This window comes from Musa acuminata, chromosome BXJ2-11 (assembly GCF_036884655.1).
Source record: "Musa acuminata AAA Group cultivar baxijiao chromosome BXJ2-11, Cavendish_Baxijiao_AAA, whole genome shotgun sequence".
NCBI classification, from domain to species: domain Eukaryota; kingdom Viridiplantae; phylum Streptophyta; class Magnoliopsida; order Zingiberales; family Musaceae; genus Musa; species Musa acuminata.
Window position 1 is genome coordinate 25,651,245 of NC_088348.1, and position 21,816 is coordinate 25,673,060.

The 21,816-nt window shown below is 39.2% G+C and overlaps 2 protein-coding genes across 7 annotated transcripts; one reads left to right on the forward strand and one right to left on the reverse strand.

The window, feature by feature from the left end:
• Positions 1-11,047: 11,047 nt before the first annotated feature.
• LOC135626455 (cyclic dof factor 3-like) lies at positions 11,048-13,945 on the reverse strand. Of its 2 annotated transcripts, XR_010492345.1 has the most exons (3): positions 13,642-13,945; positions 11,195-12,670; positions 11,048-11,080 (listed from the first exon to the last, which is right to left on the reverse strand). XR_010492345.1 is itself a non-coding variant. In XM_065131764.1 (2 exons), the coding sequence occupies exon 2, from the start codon at positions 12,617-12,619 to the stop codon at positions 11,255-11,257; it is 1,365 nt and encodes a 454-aa protein (XP_064987836.1). In that variant the 5' UTR covers positions 12,620-12,670; positions 13,642-13,945; the 3' UTR covers positions 11,048-11,254. The 2 variants fall into 2 exon arrangements, 1 of the variants encoding a protein (XP_064987836.1); XM_065131764.1 differs by having other exon boundaries at positions 11,048-12,670.
• A 1,938-nt stretch (positions 13,946-15,883) lies between these two features.
• On the forward strand, positions 15,884-21,226 carry LOC103971549 (type I inositol polyphosphate 5-phosphatase 10). 5 transcript variants are annotated; one of them, XM_009385595.3, is made up of 11 exons: positions 15,884-16,011; positions 17,865-17,919; positions 18,076-18,145; positions 18,372-18,434; positions 18,555-18,642; positions 18,732-18,836; positions 18,943-19,546; positions 19,654-19,847; positions 19,942-20,050; positions 20,188-20,336; positions 20,700-21,226. In XM_009385595.3, the coding sequence occupies exons 2-11, from the start codon at positions 17,890-17,892 to the stop codon at positions 20,908-20,910; spliced, it is 1,623 nt and encodes a 540-aa protein (XP_009383870.2). In that variant the 5' UTR covers positions 15,884-16,011; positions 17,865-17,889; the 3' UTR covers positions 20,911-21,226. The 5 variants fall into 5 exon arrangements, with proteins under 5 accessions (XP_009383870.2, XP_018675924.2, XP_009383869.2 ...); XM_018820379.2 differs by lacking the exon at positions 15,884-16,011 and adding an exon at positions 17,021-17,625; XM_009385594.3 differs by lacking the exon at positions 15,884-16,011 and adding an exon at positions 17,022-17,601.
• The last annotated feature ends 590 nt before the right edge of the window (positions 21,227-21,816 follow it).

Genomic DNA, 21,816 nt, shown 5'->3' on the forward strand with positions numbered 1-21,816 from the left:
ACCCATGTTTAATGGGACGGACAACACCTATTGGAAGACCCGAATGAGGATCTTGCTTATTTCTATGGATGTAGAACTCTGGAATCTTGTTGAGAATGGTTTTTCAAAGTCTTCTCTTCCAATGATCGATTGGAACGATTCGGAAAAGAAGGCTTTCGCTCTTAATGCAAAGGCTATGAATGCCTTATTTTGTGCACTTGATAAAAACGAGTTTAACCGTGTTTCAACTTGTGAGATTGCATTTGATATTTGGCACACACTCGAAGTGACCCATGAAGGCACAAGTAGAGTAAAAGAGTCAAAAATCAATTTGCTGTTACATTCTTTCGAACTTTTCCGGATGAAACCGAGTGAAACCATTGGCGACATGTTTACCCGTTTCACGGATGTCGTCAACAGTCTAAAAGGACTCGGAAAGAGCTTTTCTGATTTTGAGCTTGTTAATAAGATACTACTAAGATCCCTTCCTAAGAGTTGGGATCCTAAAGTCACGGCTATTCAAGAGGCAAAAGATCTGTGAAATTTCCCTCTTGAAGAATTAATTGGGTCATTAATGACCTACGAAATGACCTGTAAAGCTCATGAAGAGCAAGAAGACATCCTTCCAAAGAACAGGAAGGATATGGCACTCAAAATTTCTGAAGATCACTTGAGAGAAAACTCAAGTGATGAGGACTGTGACGATGACTTGGCACTTCTAACTAGAAAATTTAAAAAATTCATTAAAAGAAACAAGTTTAAGAATGATACTAAAAATAAACTTGAACCCAAGAAGGATCAAGTTATTTGCTATGAGTGCAAAAAGCCGGGACACTACAAGAGTGATTGTCCCCAAGCCAAAAAGAGAACAACAAAGAAGAAGGCGCTCAAAGCAACATGGGATGATTCGAGCGCATCTGAGGAAGAGGAGTCCAACACCGAGCAAGTTGCTCATTACGCCTTAATGGCTATCGGAGAGGAGGTAACGAATTCATTAAATGCTGATTTATCTTTCGATGAATTATTAAATGCTTTCAATGACTTATTTGATGAATGCAAGAGTATCAGTAGAAAATACAAATTGCTGAAAAAGGTGCATGATAGTCTTACTTGTGAGTTTGACAAGTTAAAAGTTGAACATCATGATAGTTTAAATTCATGTATCAAATGTCATGATTTAGAAACTTTCCAAAAAGAAAACCTGCTACTCAAGGACACCTTGAAGAAATTCGAGGTTGGTAGCAAGGCATTGAACATGATCCTTGCAAACAAGGGTCACGTTCCAAAAAGAAGTGGAATTGGATTTGTGAGAAGTCCTCACCTAAATCCAACCACTTTTATAAAAGGCTCCATCTTACATGTTCAACACCAAGCAAAATGTAACTTCTGTTGTAAATTTGGACACAAGACACATTGTTGTCCATTCAAGAAAATAAGTCCAAACAAATTGATTTGGGTTCCTAAAGGAACCATGACAAATTCTATGCAACATGATAAGAAGTGTAGATCTATTTGTAAGGCACCCAAAAGCAAATGGGTACCTAAAAATCATCCCTTCCTATAAAAACATTAAAATTTTAGGCTAGAGCAAGAAATAATATTCTGCTCCTTGATTCTCGATAGTCATAAACCAAGAGTCAAAAAGTAACTCGCAACGCTTAAGTAACAAGTGGAAGTTATAAATGCGATTTGGATACAACCTTATTAGAAACATATGATTCCCAAATTCACATTTCCCCTTGATCTTCGAACCCGTCAACTCTATCATCTACGAATTAATTCTTGTATCATGAAGAAACTAAATATGTCATGATCTTAAAAGGGATACCAAACAAACTATCAACATACGTGCGACATACGCACGTTAAAAAGATCTATCTTGATCATACAAAGAGCTTCTTCCTTAAATAAAAACTCATACGAAATCACGTAAGAAACGTTAATTGCTCTGAAATGAAAAACTCTCCTCAAGGCAAAGGCTCCCTGATCAAATCACATTAGGTGCTCACTGGCTGCAGGCGGTGGCACCTCTCCAGCTAGCGGTGGCACCTCCAGCTACCACGGGTTGCCAGCGGTTGCACCGCTCCAGCCAGAGGTGCAACTGCCCGCAACTCTGCCTTTTTAAACCCACGCTAGGGCCGGCGGTGGAACCGACCCCAACTCACTCCCATTTCCTCCTCTACTCTTCCAAGTCTCCTCCATTCTCATTTCACTCTAAGCTTTCCAAATACCTCCCATTTCGGAGCAAAACATCAAGAATCCTTCCTTCTCTTGAAGATTTCACAAAGGTACTCTCTAAGAAGCCCTTAAATTCTGTTTTGTTCTTCATTTACTCTGGCTCATCATCATCCCTCTAAACAGCAGTAGTTATGGGATCTAGAAGATCCTCAAGGGACAAGGGAAAGAGGAGATTAGTAGAAGAGTTTGATTTCACCCTTTTCAATTCAAAAAACCATGCTGAAAAATTTCCCTCTTTCGAACTTAGAAGTATCAATAAGGGAAAATACGTAGATCTAAATGAACTAAGAGACTTAGAGACTATCCAATGGTTTGCAAACCTAGATCTACTTCCAATCTTGCAGATTAACGAACCCATCTATCCTAGGCTAGTTAGATTATTTTACAATAACATGCAAATAGATGATGAAGGAAGAATGTCCACCTATCTTTTAGGACAACACATCTCAATCACTGATAGGTTCATTTATGATATGATAGGCATTCCCATAAAAAGCATATGACTTTACTTTAGAGGATCATGGGATGATGAAAGTATTGGAACATCCTATGTTGAAGCCTTAGGAACAATCTTTGCCAATCCTAATATAGCATTGGTTCCTAAAAGTTGTGAACATCTACTGCCTTTGAACACTAAGATACTTCATCATATCATGACTAGTATAATTCTTCCTAAATAATACCATCATGATGAAGTAAGTCAATTAGAATTAGGAACTATGTACTTAATCATGAAGGAACATGACATCTGTCTTGGTTATCTTATCCAACAAAACATGTTAGAATTATCTAAGAAAGATATGATGCTCCCATATGGTGGTATAATCACAAGAATAATGAAAGCTTACGACATTCTAATACCACCAGAAGAAGAAGTAATGAAAGTAGATAGATTCAGCATAATAAACAAAAATCTACTTCACCGACTAAGATGTTACTATAGAAACGGTAACTGGGTTAGAATCCCTAGAAGGACTGATCACACTCAACCTGAACCAGAACCGGAAACACCAGTATTTAGGGGTACCCAATCTCCTCCGACCCTTCCCTTTGAGGAAACACATCCAGTTGAGCAAACTCATACATCCATCGAAGAAATTGGGATTCGAATGGATCGATTCGAACAGAGACAAGAACGGATTGAACAACGACAAGATCAAATCCTATCTGAGCTGCAGCAAATTCATAGTTAATTTGACTCCTTGTTTAGGCACTTTAATTTTCCACCTCATCAATGAACTTGTTGAACACCTGTTGCTGTTGTAAACCTCTTATGTTACTCACTTCTGATGTGCTGGCTGTAAACATCTATCTTGCGCCTTGTGGTAAAAGTTATCTCAGATTTTTATGGTATCATTACTGTTTGGTATGTGATGAGTCCAAATTAAGAATGTTATGCTTTGAAACTAAAAGTTTTGAAAACTTTGTGCTAGATTTCAATCTAACCCTAAGATATCTCATCTCAAAGCAGTTAAAAGAATACTTAGATATCTTAATGGAACCACAAATATAAGATTATGGTACCCAAAATCAGAAAATTTTGAGTTAACAGCTTATGCTGATGCGGACTTCGCTGGCTGTAGACTAGATAGAAAAAAGCACATCAGGATCATGTCAATTTTTAGGACATACCCTTGTTTCCTGGTCATCTAAGAAACAAAGCTCGGTTGCTCTATCAACAACCGAAGCTGAATATATTGCAGCAAGTGCATGCTGTGCACAAGTTGTATGGATGAAAAACACTTTAGAAGATTACAAAGTTAATCTTAAAGATATTCTCATTAAATGTGATAACACGATTGCAATATGCTTAACTAAGAATCCTATACAACACTCAAGAACAAAACATATTGATATTAGACATCACTTTATACGAGATCATGTCACTAATCATGACGTAACCATAGAGTTCATTGATACTAAACATCAACTAGCTGACATTTTTACAAAACCTCTAAGTGAAGAACAATTTGATTTCATTCGAAGAGAATTAGGAATGTTGATGTGTCCGAATAGATAAATTTGTTAAAATCATTTTTCGGACTATATTGAATGATCAAATCACTTGATTGCCATGTTTCTATGATTATATGTGAAAATCTGCAACAAAATCTTGTCCGAATGCATCTTATTTATTCGAATGCTATAAAACAGATTTTCTCGTACACTTTCATGAAAAATAAGTTTCTCAAATAGATTTGATGAAGTGATTCATGTGTATGTATTCCATTCTGCAAAATCTTTACATAGACAATGGATTATAACAAAAAGGGGAAGAAGTATTTAAAGCAATCTGTGTAAAATTCCTCTATAAGCTTGCTATTATTATTTTCCTGGCATCATAATTATTATGCTTTTTGTTGATGACAAAGGGGGAGATATATGAATTGATAAACACTGCCATGATTAGAAATACTATGAGTGATGCTATAAACACAGTGCTATGATTATGCCATCCTTGTATCACCAAGAGATATATGAACATGTGCTAAAGTTTGCATTATGCCCTGAGTTGATATCTTATCATGTGAAGAAAATGCAAAACTTGCTAGAATATTTCAAATGTATGCATCATGTAATAGTGCTTCACAGCTTTAAATGATAATGTTCAAAATACATGATGAATAGTTACAATCACAATCATACAAACTTGATGATGTATGTCAAGCCTTGACATCATCTTTGAAGAGATACCTCATGATGAGTATCATGATGGGAGTATTGATAAGTTTAACTGATCTAACTTATCAATACGTCACTTGAATTCTTAGGTATTGAATTCAAGGTTGACTTATCTCAACTATGGCATATAGACAGGGGGAGTTAAGGATAACTCCATTATCAATTGATTGTCATCATCAAAAAGGGGGAGATTGTTGAATCTCGGATTTTGATGATGAAGTCAATTGTCATTTGTTGTCTAATCTATGTGTTGAGATAAGTGTGCAGGATTAACTACGATGAAAGTTAAACAAGCAGCAGGAGTTGCGCCGGAGTCAAGTTCATGATCACGATGGGAGTTCGAGAGTTCGACGGAAGTTCGGACGGTCGTCGGAGGTTCTACGAGAACAGATCCGAGAAGTCCAGAAGCTTGCCAAGCAAAGCTCGTCGGAACTCGCCAAGTGGATCGTCGCAAAGTCCAGGAGTTTGCCGGAAGTCCGCAGGAGCATCACCGAGGGTTCGTCGGATGATCGACGGAAGTTCGCCGGAAACTCGCCGGAAGAAGCGATTGACGCACCGAAGCAAAGCTGTAGAAATTGTCTTAGATCTAATCGTAGTTAGCACGTTGATTAAGTTGGAAAATGGGAGGTGATCCCATTAGCTTAATCTTGGGGCAATTGGGCCCCTGAAAGACTGAAATTGGGCCGAATAGAGCTAACCATTCGGACCCTGATTGCACCAGGAGGTGCAACCGCCTAGGCCAGGAGGTGGCACCGCCTGGGCTAAGCCTCCCAGCGAGACTGGGCGGTGCAACCTCCCCAGCCAGGAGGTAGCACCGCCTGAGCTCAGTCTTCGAGCTAGACTGGGCGGTGCAACCTCCATGACAGAGAGGTGGCACCGCTTGAGCTCAGTCTTCGAGCAAGACTGGGCGGTGCAACCTCCCTGACAGAGAGGTGGCACCGCCTGAGCTCGATCTTCGAGCTCTGGCAGAGAGGTGCAACCGCCTCAGTCAAGAGGTGGCACCGCCTGGGCTCAGTCTTCGAGCTCTGCCAGGCGGTGCAACCTCTCCGGTCAAGAGGTACAACCGCCTGATCCCGGAATTCCGGGATTTGATCGTTTTGAGCTCCAAATTTAAATTGGGTTGGGGCCTATAAGTACCCCACCCATTCAGCACTGAAGAGATACAGACCTACACCGAATTCTTGATCTTTTCTGTGATTCTAAGAGCTCAAATTTGTGTAAAGTCCTAAAGTTCTCCTCTTTCTGTTCTTCAAGTCTTGAGTTGTAAAGAGAGGAGAGAAAGGTCCTGTAAGGGTTGTCTCCTGAGCCCATCAAAAGGAGTGAATCTGTAAAATGGCAGTTGGCCTTCGCCTATTGAAGGAAGGCCTCTAGTTGACGTCGGTGACCTCGTCGGTGGAGGAAGCCAAAAGTGGAGTAGGTTAAGACTGACCGAACCACTCTAAATCTCTGGTTTGCGTTTATTTTGAGCACTTTATCATTACTGCAAACCTCCTACATAGCTACTGCTCTCTGCGCCTTTACGAACAAGTCTCTAAGTGCTGATCTTTCCGAATCTGCATTCAGACGTAAATCGTGTTTTCATACATTACAGTTTACGATTACGTTTTGTAACTGCAAACTGTCTTCTGCGCTTTTACGAACGAGTTTCTTTGCAGTTTACATTTACGTTTTGATTCTATTTATAACTGCAAACTGTCTTCTGCAATTTTACGAACGAGTTTCAAGGTTTAGACGAAAATCTGCATTCAGACGTAAAACTGCATTTAGACGTAAATCGGCTTTCCTCGTACAATCATCAGATTTCAGTTTACGTTTACGTCTTGATTTCAACTGCATATTTCCTTCTGCGAGTCTATAAACGAGTTTCAAAGTTCAGACGTAAATCTGCGTTTAGACGTAAATCTGCTTTTTGCAGATTACTTTTTGAGTTGTACAATAGCAGCACACTGTCTTTATACTTCTGCTTAAACTGCTTTTGATCTAAACAAGTGATTTACGCAATCTGAGCTTAGACGTAAACTGTACTTAGACGCAAACTGTGTTTAGACGCAAACTGCGTTTAGACGCAAACTGTGTTTAGACATAAACTGCACTTAATCATAAGTAATCTTAGAATCGGCTTTTGCATCAAAATAGTTTTTATCGAACGAACGCAGCTTTCGTTTTTAATCGCTGAAAGATTTCCGCTGCACTAATTCACCCCCCCCCCCTCTTAGTGCTCTCGATCCTAACAGACCTTTCACAACATTCGATCTTGAGCAATGTCTGATTCTTCTGGCTTGATATCTGATATCTAACTCCGGCCTAATGTCTGATTCTCTTGCTTCAATTGATTTATCTTTTCATGATCGAAATTAATGTTGTATCACTCAAATGCTTATTAGATCATAACTTCATCAATTAATTTTATCATCAAAATCTAAGATTCAATAAGTAAATCCTCAATGTTGTTCAACTAAAATCTTTACTACTGGAATTGCAGAATTGAGGAGGAATTGAAAGTGATCAACGATGCAGAAGATTTCACTCGTTTCTCTTGGTACCGAAAGCAATGAAGTTTACACTAGTATCATCATCGGACAAAGTCCAATCTCCAGTCAATGGGTCATAGACAAAACCTACCATTTCTTGTACCTGATCCACAAATTTAATAACCTTATATAGTAACAACAGAGTAAAATGCTTTGATTTGAAAATACAGAGATCGCTTCTCTTTCGAAGATCAAGACTTGTTCCTCTAGAGTAAGAAATTGGGACCACCGATGAGTGCCTTTTGGGAGCTGAAAAAAGAAGAAAGAATGAAAAAGTACTTGAATTAGTCCTAGCAAAAGAGACTTCACTGGAAACGAAGTTATATCATCAACTATGGGTTATACTTATACTCGCTTGAAGATAATGTTAAGTATCACAAACTAGAAACATGCAGCATTCAACCTGGATAAAGCTTGCTGTGTAAATGACTTGCCAAGACCAACTACGACGTATGATGTCTCCAGATTTTAATGACTTCTGCAAGACCACATGCATTCGATAGCATTTAAAATGCTAGGATGAGAGTGACAATGAAATCCCAGATGAATCCAAGAACGTTGTGCTTCCTTTGACACGAGCTGAGGTTTCCGACACCCTGTTTCTTATCTATGATTTCAGCAATCCAAGATTTTTTGACATTGAAAGAGCCTACATGTACTAGCAAAGGACTAATGATGTCACAAAGTTTTGGTCTGTAACTTCTTGCAAGGCACACTCAGAATTCCTGTTCCACCACCTACAGTTCAGCTGTGAACTGGAACTTGGACCAGACAATTTCATCGATACGAGTTCATACCACCTGGTTTTCAAATTGGTATACAAGCGTCACCAGGTGATATGCAACCTATCTTCCTCCTGTGCTTATTTTTCTTGCTTAAGCCTTATTTCTTGCTTAGGTTATATGCTACTTCACCGTAAAGACTTGTTTTGTATTTTGAAGCATGCATATCAGATTTGCATGAATTCAGCCTAGATCCACATATTTAGGCTAAATTGATATGAATCTTGGATCTAACACAGTGATTTAAAAAGCATTAAACACCAAAAGTGCTAAGGTCAAAAACTATCCGAGATGCTAGGTGCTCGTCCAAGCAAAACGAAGTACTAAAATATAAAAATATATAATATAATTAATAAATATAATTATTTAAATAAAATATATAATTAAATTTAAAAAATCTAAAGAATAAAATCATAATAAAATTTTAAAATTCAAAACAATAAAATTTTATATCAAAGACATTCATCATAATCAGTATGATACTGTACAGATATTGTATCAGTCTCACTGAGGATTGTTGATTGTATCGGAACCGGAACGAGGTCTAAAATCTTAATCAAAAGTAACAATAAATCAACAAGTTTAAGATGAAAATAGTACAAATGACACCTAGTTCATCTATAGTCCAAGAATCTTTAATATATTTCCATTCAGAAGTCTTATTAGTAACAAAACATCATACCCAGTCAAGGAGGTCCTCTGCAGCAATAATTGCAGTAGCATATGATCTCATAGAACGGTTGATGGGAGAGATAACAGTAGCACCAAGAGGAACTGCAATGCTGCAAGAGATTTGCAAAAATCTGAAGGATCTGCAACATGCTCTATTACATGAAAACAAAGTCAAACGTTCTTGACCTGTAAGTCTGAGTACCTGTGCAAATACAGTCAGCTTTCTCTTATCTTTTTTCTTTTTTTTTCTTATACATCAGATGGACAATCCATCAGGAAGACCATCAATCATATGGTATTAAATAAATATTAGAATTTGGACAAAAACATTAAAGGAAGCCATCAATACTGATAGCTAACAAGATAACAAGGGCAACTGACTCTCAGATGATGCATATAAAAATTAATTCAGTTCTCTCCAAAAAGATAATACTCATGAAGAGAAAGACCATTTATACTAAATAGTAATGCATCATCAGGTTCCTTTTTCCTTAACTCAATACAGTTCTCCCTCAGAAAGCAACTTTTGAACAAAATCAGTTGCACTTAAATACTTAATGACCCTTGGTTTTATGGTCCCTGCTTAATGTCTAGTTAATCCAATCCATTCATTTCCATTGCAATCGACTTGATAATTATTACGTTAATATTTGCATGAAAAAAATATTAATCTAATTTTTATACAAACCTATATTAACATATGTGCACCAATTATCAGATAGATCAAACTAACAAAAAAAGAGAAGATTATGGCACAGATATAGTGCAAACTGTAGGTAAATTAAATAAAAGCCAGTCTCTAGCTCAAGAACAAACTAAAAACCAAATAGTTTTTTATAATAGTTTAGGAACATCACCCAAATAAGAATAAAAAATGAAATATTTTGAATATCACTACAAAAACACAGTAAAAGCCACTTAAAAATACTGTAAATTACTCAAATGGATTCCTAACCACAATCAAACCAACTACAAACTAAAAATATAATATTGTAATAGTTTACAAGCAATGACAATTAGGGAGGTACAATATGATGTTTTTCAGTAGATTTATAGTGTTTTTAACATCTCAATAAGATAATTATAATGCTTTTGAAAGACATGATAAATGAGCTAAATGAAAATACTGTAACAGTCCAAAAATAGTAAAAAAACTAACGAAAAAAATACCATTGAGATTGATGAGAGGTATTATTCGAATTAAGGGACACCATCTAGGAAAAACGAAAACAAGAAATGTCTATTAAGAAAAAATAAAAAAGAAGAACTTTTGAGAAATATCGTATTTAAAATTTTGCCTCAACTTTCTCTTATAGAGATAAACTACGAATAAAGATTCAAATATGTCAATGATGGAGTGACAGGGACTCCAAAATAATAGGAAGCTATTCTAGAGTCATAAATGGAAGCAATTAGGTTGCAGCTAATTTTGCCTTTTTTAGTAAAAAGATGCTATTTTTTAAGCTTCATATTTGATGGTTCATCAATACAAATTCATATGAGAGCAATTCAAATATGAACACGATCATCTAGAAAAGAAGCAGATAACACATATAGTGGACTTAAGAAATCATGACAGATATTTGTAATTCACATTTTTTCCAAGTTGAATTAAAATAGAATACTTCATTTCTCTTGAACATGATCCAAAGCAAGATATTATCTGAAACATGTAATAAAAAGGTCAATACAAAATGCTCAACCTTCCAACATCCGGCATGCAATTGCAAACCTTTACATTATGATGGATAGAACTCATAAATCTTTTGAAAGAGAATGGGTGCATTTTGGCAATTATTAGAAGATGAATAAAACTCAAAAGTATATGTACCCATGAAAGAAAGGTGACATTACCTGTCTAGTATTGCTCTTCCTTGGCTCCTCCAAGCATCATATTAACATAACTAGGAGATGGATGTGAAGAATCCCAAGAGAAAACCATTTTCAGTTAGAAGATTGAACATTACAGATAAGAAAGCTTAAGAAAAGAGATGATACCAGAGAAAACATACAAGAAAACAATTTACCAGTGTAGCTTGAACTTGTGCCATCTTCCAGATTAACAAATATCCTGCAAATTTTAATTAGTGACCTCACTGCAAAGCTTAGCATTATAAGCATGTATTTACCAGTGCCGTTCCTCTTCTTTCATGGCAAAATGACTTGGAACGAAACAAAGCTCTGTTATCCATTCACCTGAGTGTAACAAGGTAACTCAGAGCAAAGTAAATTTGGGGTAGAAGCTATAGACAGTGCACGCTGCCATCTAATATTTACAACATAATGTTTGACATCGACGCCTTGACAAACCTTGCCTGAAACTAAGATTGCTTTATGACAGGCAGAGATAGTATACATCTGAATACCAGATCAGAAGCCTGTGCTTTCTAGACTGCACACAACAAAACTTCCTTCTGTGCTCTCCTGAAGTGTCTGAGATCGGGACATAGCTGCCGGATTTGCATGCAAGACTTTAGTGGCATCTGATGGCTGATTGTTATCAGATTTGGAATGGAACGCTTCAAAGATGCCGCCACCCCTTTTGATTTTCTTACCAGGTGAGATACCTAGTGTTGCCCATATAGAGCTCTTTGCAGCCTCATCCGGGTCATCGATCCTCAGAGTCTTTGGAACCCACAAAGTTTTCTCTGTTTTCTCCACGGACTCAGAAATAGCATCTCTAGAATGCTTGCCCAAGGTCGGAGGGTTGTTGCTGGGACACCCATTGTTACTGATAGAAGATGATGAGAGTAAGTCACAGCTTGGTTGGACACAAGTTACATTCCATGTATCTTTGGGCCAGCTAGACATGTGACCCCAGTGTGAAGCTGGAAAGAATGGGAAGGGTATGACAGGTTGACAGTGTAGAGAAGAGGCCATCACTTGAGGAGGCCACGGGACTGGATATGGACTTCCAGTCTCTGGTCTGTGAACCAACTCAGAAGAGCACTGACCCGTCATCACAAGGGCCATATTGTTCCAACCCAATGGCCATGTGCATGGCCAAGTAAGCCTAGGAAAGCATGGCAAGTTGGACATGTGAGTGACACCATTTGAGTAGCTCTGGATGTGGTTTTTCTCCATGCCTGATGCAACTTTCAGAGGATCATTTTCCATGCAATTAGAGGGGGTCACAGATGTTGTGCAGGAGCCCTCTTCGCTGTTCTCATGACAAGAATTCATCTGGTCTTCAAGATTAAGAACTGCAGCCATAGACTCACAGAGTGGTCCTTCTGAATCAAATTTTGAGACAGTCTCATTTCTCTTCAAGACCTCCATGGTCACTGAGACCGAAAGAGCTGCAGTTTCAACTTGATAAATTCCTGGCTGTGGAACATCAACCCTGTTGCCAATCATTCCTTGAGACGGAACACCGATATGACTGTGGTGGTGCACAGCAGCATTCTTGCTTTTCCTCTTTCCGGAACCCACGGGAAGGTTCCTCATTGTGCCTCCTGCAGTCCAGTACCTCTGGCATTTCTTACAGAAATGCCTAGGTTGGTTCACATTATAGTTATTGTAGTAGCAGAACTTGGTATTCAAACTGTTGCATCGAGGGCATGGCAGAATCTTATCTGGCTTCTTAAGGGTCTTCTCTTGGCCTGAGGTATTTGCCTCACTATTATCCTTTTCATGCTTCTGTCCTGATGATTCTTCATCGTTTTGGGTGGAAACTTCATCGCCATTGCCATTGTTCAAACCAGAAGAGGTGGATGGTTTTTGCAAGTCTACCATTTCTGATGCAGAGGTTTCAACTTCACTTTCTCTTACTTCTGTGCAGGTATCCTGGAATTCACAGTGAAGAAAGTTAACATGGAAAAAACAGTACCACAAATTGCAGGAAATAAAATTGATGAGAATGAACTACAGAAGGGGAAGTTTATCTGTCACTAAAAATGTAAGCCTACCAAAGAAAAAAGATTATGATTTCTTCACTAAGATTCAGGTCTAAGCCTCATCATAAACCTCACAAGAATGACTATTAATATCTCCTTTCTTTTGCTCAAAAGGATAACCATGTCACACCGAATACTTGCACTGAAATGTTCTTGAGTAATCAACAATTACCATAATTTCTTTCTAAAATTGACCAGCTTGAAAATAATGTGATGAAATAACAGTTCCATTAAAAGATTGCAATGAAAAGTTTCTTTTCTTCAAAGATAAGTACAATAAATTACTACTCTTCGATTTCAGATATGTGACAGAGTCGAGTCTTCTGCTCCTTTTTGCATCACAACACTCTTTTCATTAATTTTTTTTATTTTCTTGCATATTTTAATTTTGACTAAAATGAAATTTTCATTAGGCAAAGATTCATAACAAGAAGCAAATTTCTCCTTTCATTAAAAGAATTGCATTAGCGTATCGAACAAGTAGAGAGATTCTAAGCAGCGATTGGAATCTTATTTTGCCCCTTCTTTACACCTGAGCCCTAGACATGTTAGCAGAGGCTTGTAGGAAGAAATCATCAGGAAAATAGGAAATTTCATCTACTTAACTCCTGAAATCATCTAAAAGAAATCCGAGATTGCATCAGTTCTGTTACGGCTATCATTCATCAGAAGGAGGTAAACAAAACAAAAGAGCGCCAACTTTTTTCCGCTTCGATCACATCCAAATCAAAGCTCACAGTTCCTCCATCGACCAAAGCAAAAGAACCAAATCAGGAAAAAGCAACCCCGAAACTGATTCCAAAAGACGAATGAAAGACGGCATGACAGATGGAATAAATGAGCACGTCTCTCTTCACTCACCTTCTCGTGGCGTTCGGACGGGGAGGAGCTCTCACCGGGAGGTTCCGCCGTGCCCTGGCCGTCCTGTGGAGGGATCGTCAGTCAGAACAGCTTGATTGCCAGATCTCTCGCTTCGGACATCACATGGGCGCTACCTACGTCTCGATCCCAAATTCCTCTTCCTCCCTCTCCGTTGCTCGCTGTCGCTGCTTTCATCTTCTTATCGTCGGGAAGAGAGGGAGGGGAGACGGACATTGGGCGTGACCGGGAGACGCCGGTCGAGGTCGAAGAGGGGGCGGGCGACCAGGGGGCCAACTCGGACGACTCCGAGCCACGAGTTGGGATCATAGTGGGGGTACCAAACGTCGGTGGGTCCCACCTAACCCGTTCACGTGATCTCAGCCAATAAGAACCCCGGAGCCGCAAAGCGCGACCGCTGGCTACCGTTCATCTTCCCAACTCGGCCCAGCCGCGAAGGATCGACCGCCACGTGGCGATCCGTCGCGCCGCAGGATGAAGAGACGCTTTTTCCCGCTGCGCTCCGGCCTTGAAGGCCCATCTAGATCTCGAGGGGCTCGACCGCCACGTGGCGGGCCCATGGGGTCGGAGGATAAAAGAGACGCTCTTTTTGGTTTCTGCGATTCCGCCTCTGCTTGGCCTCTCCATCGGACACAACCTGCACCGCACACGTGCCCTTCTCCATCTACATCTCAAAGGGGGGTATATTTACGAGGAAAATACTCGGTGCTATAAAACTCTATTGTTTTGAATTATCATCATGCTTTTTATGATGTGCACAACTTCCAGGATTCCATCAATCAAGGTGTTCAACCACAGCCGTCCATTCATCTGATTCGAATAAAAATAAATATATAATTTTAATTGGATCGAGTCAACGATAGGAGTGATGTCAACTGGGGAAATTACTTCCCCATCTCCAGCCCTATCTCATCCTCGATCTTCCATCTCTATCTTATTCTTATTTAGATGAAAAATAAAAAAAAATTATTAGATGAAAGAATTATAATTCTTCATATTATCTCAATTAATTTATCTTTTTTTTAATAAAAATATTATAAAATTTATTAATAATATTAAATTTTATAACTAATAATAATATTTATAAATTTTATAAGTCATATAAATATTTAATTATAAATATATTTAAATATAAATATAATCAAATATATCTAAATATTCATATAAGATGGATCCTATATAAATTAAAAAATATAAAATATTTAAATAAATCAAATAACTCGACTCACACTCAATTCAATCGAGACTCAAATCAATTTAATTTGAATCGATTGAAAACTTGACCCATCTAACATCTAGATTTACATATTGATGGGATTGAGATGAGTACGAGGACCTCATCCCTGTCGGCAGAGGGTATTAATATTCGTGGATATAAATTTATGTTACCAAGGAGGAAAATTCATTGGATGACTTAGTATGATATGTTATATATATATATATATATATATATATATATATATAATGTCCCAAGATGAGTACAACTTGATATATAAAGTTATGTAATTATTACAATATTTTACTTAAAAAATTTAAGCCTTGTTTTTTGTTATTTAATGTAAGTATAATTTTATAAAATACTAAATAAATAAAAATGTTATTTAAAATTTCCAATTAAAACCAAAGTGTTGTTAAATGCTATTATTGTTTTGTTCTATCATCACAAAAGGAATTTAAGATGAAAGCATATTTTCAAAATTTTCAAAAATTTAATCAAAACTATCAATTAATAAATACAAAAGTAAAAGCAATCATATCAAAGAATAAGCATAAATAAATCATATTCATTGCATGTTGGTCCCTTGATCAAAATTTATAGAGGTTTAATGAATAGTGAGACATGTAGATCTGATTGAGAAAACTAAACAAAATTAAGAGAGAGTGGGTAAATGCAATGGATTAGTTCGTTAGTATGAGAATGCGAGACAACCCCCTTACGGATTCCCGGCGAGAGAACCGGTGACGACGTGCCACGTCCTCATTTCCAAATACCAAAATTCCAGCCTCGCTTTGGATTTGGAAGCCAATAAAACAGTGGGCCACCATCGTCTTCCCGGTCTAAGGAACTACCGAATCTGTCCCTCGTCCACAACGAATTTCCTACATTACACTCGATAATTCCCACAGAACATCGAGGGTAATATAGTCAAATGAGGTCGTCCTCCTATAACCGAGTCTCTGCGCTTCCCTCCCTCCACTCAAATTGACGCCTCCCTTCCTCGATCAGAGACACGGTGGGACGTCCGCGAGAGCCCCGCGGTCGGGCGCCAACGCTCATCCAACTGGCTGGAAGCCTTCCCGCCGTATCGAAGACGGAGATCTCGGCACCAGAAGACGAGCCCAAATAGCACGGTCAGAATCCTTTCCCCTTCTTTCTCCATGAACGTTCTTCCTCCTCTCCCCTTTCCGCTTCACGTCGACAAGTCTTCTTGCTCTCGACGCCCCGGCGGTGGGAGGCGATCCCGATGTGGTTCGTCGACCTCCGTAACCGCTTCGAGATTCATAACTTCTGTAGAATAGGATTAAAAATTTTGGAACTCGAAAGAAACAGGGGCGTCGAGCGGTTCCGGTGCGTCGCTGGAACTGCCCTTCTTAGACTGAACCCTCAAATGCCAGAGATAGGTCTTCGATCGATGTCTTATGCCCACGGATCTCGAAAAAGTTGAATCCTTTTGCCTCTGCATTTACAGCTCATTGGCCATCTTCCCTTTCATCTTCCCTCTTCCAATCAAGGTTTTTTTATAAAAAAAAAATTGATAAAGATTTTGATTGAGTGACCAATAATTTTTATGATTTAAATAGGTCCAGTCAAATGTACAATGCAAACAATTAGATGGAAAATCTTCTATGAATAATGATTAAATATATGCCTGTAGTCATATAAGGAGCAATTGTGAGTATAGATGCATCAGATGAGAGCCAAAATAATGTCGTTGAGATGAATGGGCTTAGTCTCGTTGACGTCACAATAGATAGAGAAGCAGTAAGGGGTTGGCTTTCACCTGTTTTGGTTCGTCGAAATATATGCACTCCGAAAGGGCTTGTTGTTTGCGAGAACACTTTGCAGGTCCGTGGCAATACAATATAATATCACGCCATGTTTCGTGCATCATCTCCTCTTGTGATGACCGTCATATTCCCCACCACGAATATTATAACAAGTCTTTCGGATTGCCGGAGGGGTCGGAAGCCATACCGGCTTTCACGTTCAAGAAGACTTTCACAACTCACATTTCCTAAAAGATCGCAAGTGGATCCTTCAAAAAATGACGTATTTGCCCCTTAGACTCTTCCCGAACCACAGCCGCGCGTCCTACAAAGTTGGGCTTCAGGACGTACCGAATCCATCAGGGTTGAACCGTCAAAGTATCCAATTCGTGGGGCCGACGCTCCATGCTTCTCGAGATGCCTCGTGGGGTTGAAGCTCCTGATAGCATCACCTTCTTTTTCCCCTTAGGGGTGCACCCCTTTTCACGTCGAGGTGGACTCAACCCCCCGCCTGCAGTGATGGGAATGGGGTAGGAGCATAGCGAGGAGGGCAACCGCATCGGAGTTGGGGAAGAAGAACCAAGGGCCGCGAAACGGCTGTTCCAACGCAAACGCTATTCTATTCCTCGAAGACCAGCTGCCCTTCGTTTGACCGCTTCTGCGGACGGACCCAGGAACACCACGTGAAGCTAGGCCTTTGATCGGCTCAAAGAAGGTTTCATCTCGCAAGGAGAGAGAGAGAGAGGAGAGAGGAGAGAGAGAGAGAGATCAGAGCGAGCGTTGTTCTCGAGGCGGAAAGGACGCCGTCTTCTATTGCTTGCTCCGCTCTGTCCCTCCTCCTCCTCCACCTCCTCCTCCTCCTCCTCATGGACTGTTCCATTGGTGGTGGGTTGCTGTATTTGGAACAGAGAAGTGGGGAACAGCTCCCTGTGTTTAGCTTTGGAGACTGCTGAGGTCTGACAATGAGATCTTTCATGTGTACTGCGCCCCTCTTTCTTTGTCAGAAACACTTTTGTTCTTTCATACGTGACAGTATATGGAAGTCGTTTCTTTAACTAGACTGCATCTTCTCCTACTTAGATTCGAGGTTTTATCCTGAACCTGTAAAGGTCTCTTCTGTTTCTTGATTCAGTGCTGGTGAATTGGCTTTGGTTTCTTTTGTTCTCGCGCTTTCCAGTTATACATCTGATTCAAGTTTCTTTGTGATTTGGGAACAGGAAGCTGGGATTTCTTTTTATCAAGATGACCTTAAGATGTGACACATGGAAAAGGGTAATTTTCTTTTTCTTTTGAGAATATGGTGAGGAATGTTATTAAATCTAGTGTAAGCTATTCTTCTTTGTTGACTTTGGTTTTGTGCTGCTGACCTGAGCAAGCAAGTAATCTTTCCTCCTGTTTCTTTCTTTTTCTTGATGGTGCTGGCTGCAGTTTTCTCTTCCAAAAATCGTTCGGACCAAAGATAAGAGTGCCGCAAATGCGAGCCCATCCAACGCCTCTGGTAGCTTCTGCTTTTGATTTAACGCCATTCTTCATGTGTAATTTTTTGTTGCAGTCATCATTTTTGCATTCAGCAAGCAAACTTGTTATATATTGATCGACCAGATTCCTACATCCAAAACATTTCGTTTAGTAAATACAGATTTATCGATAACTACTATGATTTCTTAGTTTAGCTCCCCTTTTTCTTTTTTTTTTTTGACTCTGTGTCTGTATCTGCAAACCAGATGAGTTTCATGGAACTCCAAGTTTCTCAACCTCCTCACCTGTCCTTAGAAAAAGCTTTTCAGGTACATCCCTAGCTTGTCTTTCTTTTTTTATCTTCATTTACAGTTTCCATACTTCATGTTTCCTGTAAAATTATCTTTCCTTTCTTGTAATCTGATACCATTTCTTGAACACCATTCAAGAAACAGACAGCGTGTCAAGGTTTGGGAGCTTAATTTTCAGCGACTACTCATGTCGATCACCAAGCGCAGTAAACACCGAGGCCTTCAGGTGGCTGATATCCTTGTTGCTTGCTTCTGTTATGCCTCATCTCGTATTCCTTCTTCTAATGTTATGCCTCCATTACGTTTACAAATTAGGATATTCGTCGCGACATGGAATGTTGGAGGAAATACCCCTCATATGGGGCTTAATCTCAATGATTTCCTTCCTGCCGATGATCACTCGGATATATATGTTTTAGGGTATGGATTGCTTCATATCTTTTTCAGGACAGAGTATTGAATTTGTATCATGGGTTGCTCGCGGTCCTGAATGAACCTTATGTTTCTGTTTCTTGTGATCTTCCAGGTTTCAGGAGATAGTCCCTCTGAATGCAGGAAATGTACTTGTTATCGAGGATAACGAGCCAGCAGCAAAATGGCTCTCCCTAATCGACGAAGCATTGAACGGTTCAACGGATTCTGAGACTGACACTGACTCACACACGCCATCTCCCTACACTACCTCTATATCTTCTCAAGCTTCCGGCATGAAGACTCCGATCTCAAGAGATTCAAAGATGCACAGCGGTACATTATTCTTCCAGAAGCCATTACTGAAATCTATAAGCAAAACTTACAGGACGGAGCAGGGCCGACGCCTGAGAGCATGCAACTGCCCCTCCAAAGTGACGAGGAAATATTACAGGGAGTCATGTTTCAGATGCCAACATGCTCATATCAGTGACGACGATTCCACAGATGAGGAGGAAGACGATGAACCAAGCAGTTCTTCGGTGGCTGGTTTACCCACCACACTTACGAGTAATCAGCAAAGGTACAGTCTCATAGCCAGCAAACAGATGGTGGGGATCTTTGTTACTGTTTGGGTGAGGAGGGAACTTGTCCAACATCTAGGTCACCTAAGACTCTCTTGTGTTGGACGGGGCATAATGGGTTATCTTGGCAATAAGGTGAGAAGAGGGCTTGTCATAGTTTTCATCAGCCTCTCTATCTGCATCCATCCTGGTGGTATCAGCTTTGATTTAAGACCTGCTTCTTCTTCTTCTTCTCACCGCAGGGATGCATAAGTGTGAGCATGTCTCTGCACCAAACAAGCTTTTGCTTCGTCTGCAGCCACTTGGCTTCAGGGGAGAAAGAAGGAGATGAGCTAAGGAGAAACTCTGATGTCTCAGAAATACTTAAACACACACAATTTAAAAAGGTTTGCAGAAGATCTGGCCGAAGAATCCCTGAGAAAATTCTCGAGCATGAGTAAGCATTTCTTTAAACCTGTACTCTGCTCTATCGCACTGAGATCTGTAAACTAATGCATCGATCGATCCTTCTTTCTGATCTGTTAACTCAGTCGTATCATATGGTTGGGAGACCTGAATTACCGTATCGCTTTGAGCTATACTGAAACCAAGAAACTTCTCGAGGAGAATGACTGGGATTCTCTTTTCGAGAAGGATCAGGTAATTTGTTCTTGATCAAAATGCCAAGCAAATGAAGCATCCAACTCATTGAATACTTTTGCTAATTGGTTGCTCGATCATTATGTGTTGCAAAAGTTTCAGCTTTGTGATCTTATTCATCCGGATTGTTTTGATAGCTCAAGATCGAAAGAGAAGCTGGGCGAGTGTTCAAGGGATGGAAAGAAGGGAAGATATATTTTGCACCAACATACAAATACTCCAACAACTCAGATACTTATGCTGGAGAGATTGTGACATCGAAAAAGAAACGAAGAACCCCTGCATGGTTTGTTAGCCACTGGATTCAATCAACTAAACCGCATTAAGACTAATGCTTTCTGCTAAGATGGTGTTTTTGCCTTCTACCTTCATATTTTGAATAGTACAGAAATAAAAATATACTTATGCCTTTCCTTAACGATTTTAATAGTTGATGCAAATTTTATGAGTTCAAGATCATCTTTTTTCCTTTTTGCCCTTTATCAACTAAACTGTATCGTTTGAGGTGCACATTCTGCAAGTCAGTGTAAACAGCTATTGCAGCTGTTGCTACTTGGAGGAAAAGGTTCACATACTGCTACTGTAAGAGTAGAGTAGAATTCATGTGAAAACCGTGTGTTGCAACATCTAACATGATCAACAATTTCAGGTGTGATCGCATATTATGGCATGGTGATGGAATTGTGCAACTGTCTTACATCAGAGGGGAGTCTAAATTTTCCGATCACCGCCCGGTCTGTGCAGCTTTTATTGTGGAGGTTGGAGTGAGCGATGACAGATTGAAGAAGCAGGGTTTATCCACCCCCAACATGAAAGTAGGTGCTGAAGAGAGATTGTCTTCGAGAGCCAGCTATTTCTGAGTAGACAAATATGTTCAATATATCAAATGGTTTCTGTTTCTTCCCACGAGAGGATCATCATGCTCATGAATTGGAGTGGAGATTGGCATCTAAGAATATAGTTTTCTTTTTTCTTTTTTGTAAACGACTTGTCTAGTCAGCAAATCTATACCATTCAACGATCTTTAAGAGTACGTTCTCAATTCAAGACCAAGTGGGGTTTCATGAAAAGTCCCCCTCGCTTAAAGATTTCAAGGTTTTGCAACCAGTTCGCGATATGTACCAGCCATCAGGCTAACTATATTAGCTTCAAAATAGAATGGCTTGTTCTTTGAAATTTTTTTGTACTTACTGATGGTAAAAAGTTGATCAAATCTATAAGAATCTTACATACTTTTCTCCATTTTTCTTCATTTTTTCCTTGCATCTATCTTGCAGCCACCATTTCTTCATGTAGATGAAGCACAAACTATAAGACAAGCTGGTAAAGAAACTCTACTGTAATTAAAGGTCAAGTTATAATGCTTGGTAGGTTTGCATGCCTACCAAACACATTTGTTTCACTACACTTTATTACTTACTACATGCTGATAGTAAGATCATTCTTGTGACCACAACATTTATTATGCTCATCGTATATAAAGTACATAGTACATGTCATATTTATTGCACCATCATTTTATCAATCGAAACCATACATCACATGAATCAATCAGAAACTGAAACTTCATTTCCTGTGTTCAGCTAATGTAACCCAAAATACGCTCGTCAGTCGAAGTGTATACGACCATAGCGACACTAACAACTTTGTACATCTTTTACGTACGTTAGCCTCTCGTAACTCGTCGCAAAGTATCTGTTAGAACGAATCATGAAGCAGGTAAAGACATTGGTAGATGAGCCGTAGGTAATAAAGAAATGTCCAAA

Excerpts from the sequence above, each read along its gene's own strand:
- LOC135626455 (XM_065131764.1), bottom strand. The coding sequence starts at position 12,619 with ATGGTAGACTTGCAAAAACCATCCACCTCTTCTGGTTTGAACAATGGC.
- LOC103971549 (XM_009385595.3), top strand. The coding sequence starts at position 17,890 with ATGACCTTAAGATGTGACACATGGAAAAGG. Across the intron at positions 18,837-18,942 it reads TCGGATATATATGTTTTAGG|GTTTCAGGAGATAGTCCCTC; the intron begins GTATGGATTGCT and ends GTGATCTTCCAG. Across the intron at positions 20,337-20,699 it reads AAACGAAGAACCCCTGCATG|GTGTGATCGCATATTATGGC; the intron begins GTTTGTTAGCCA and ends CAACAATTTCAG.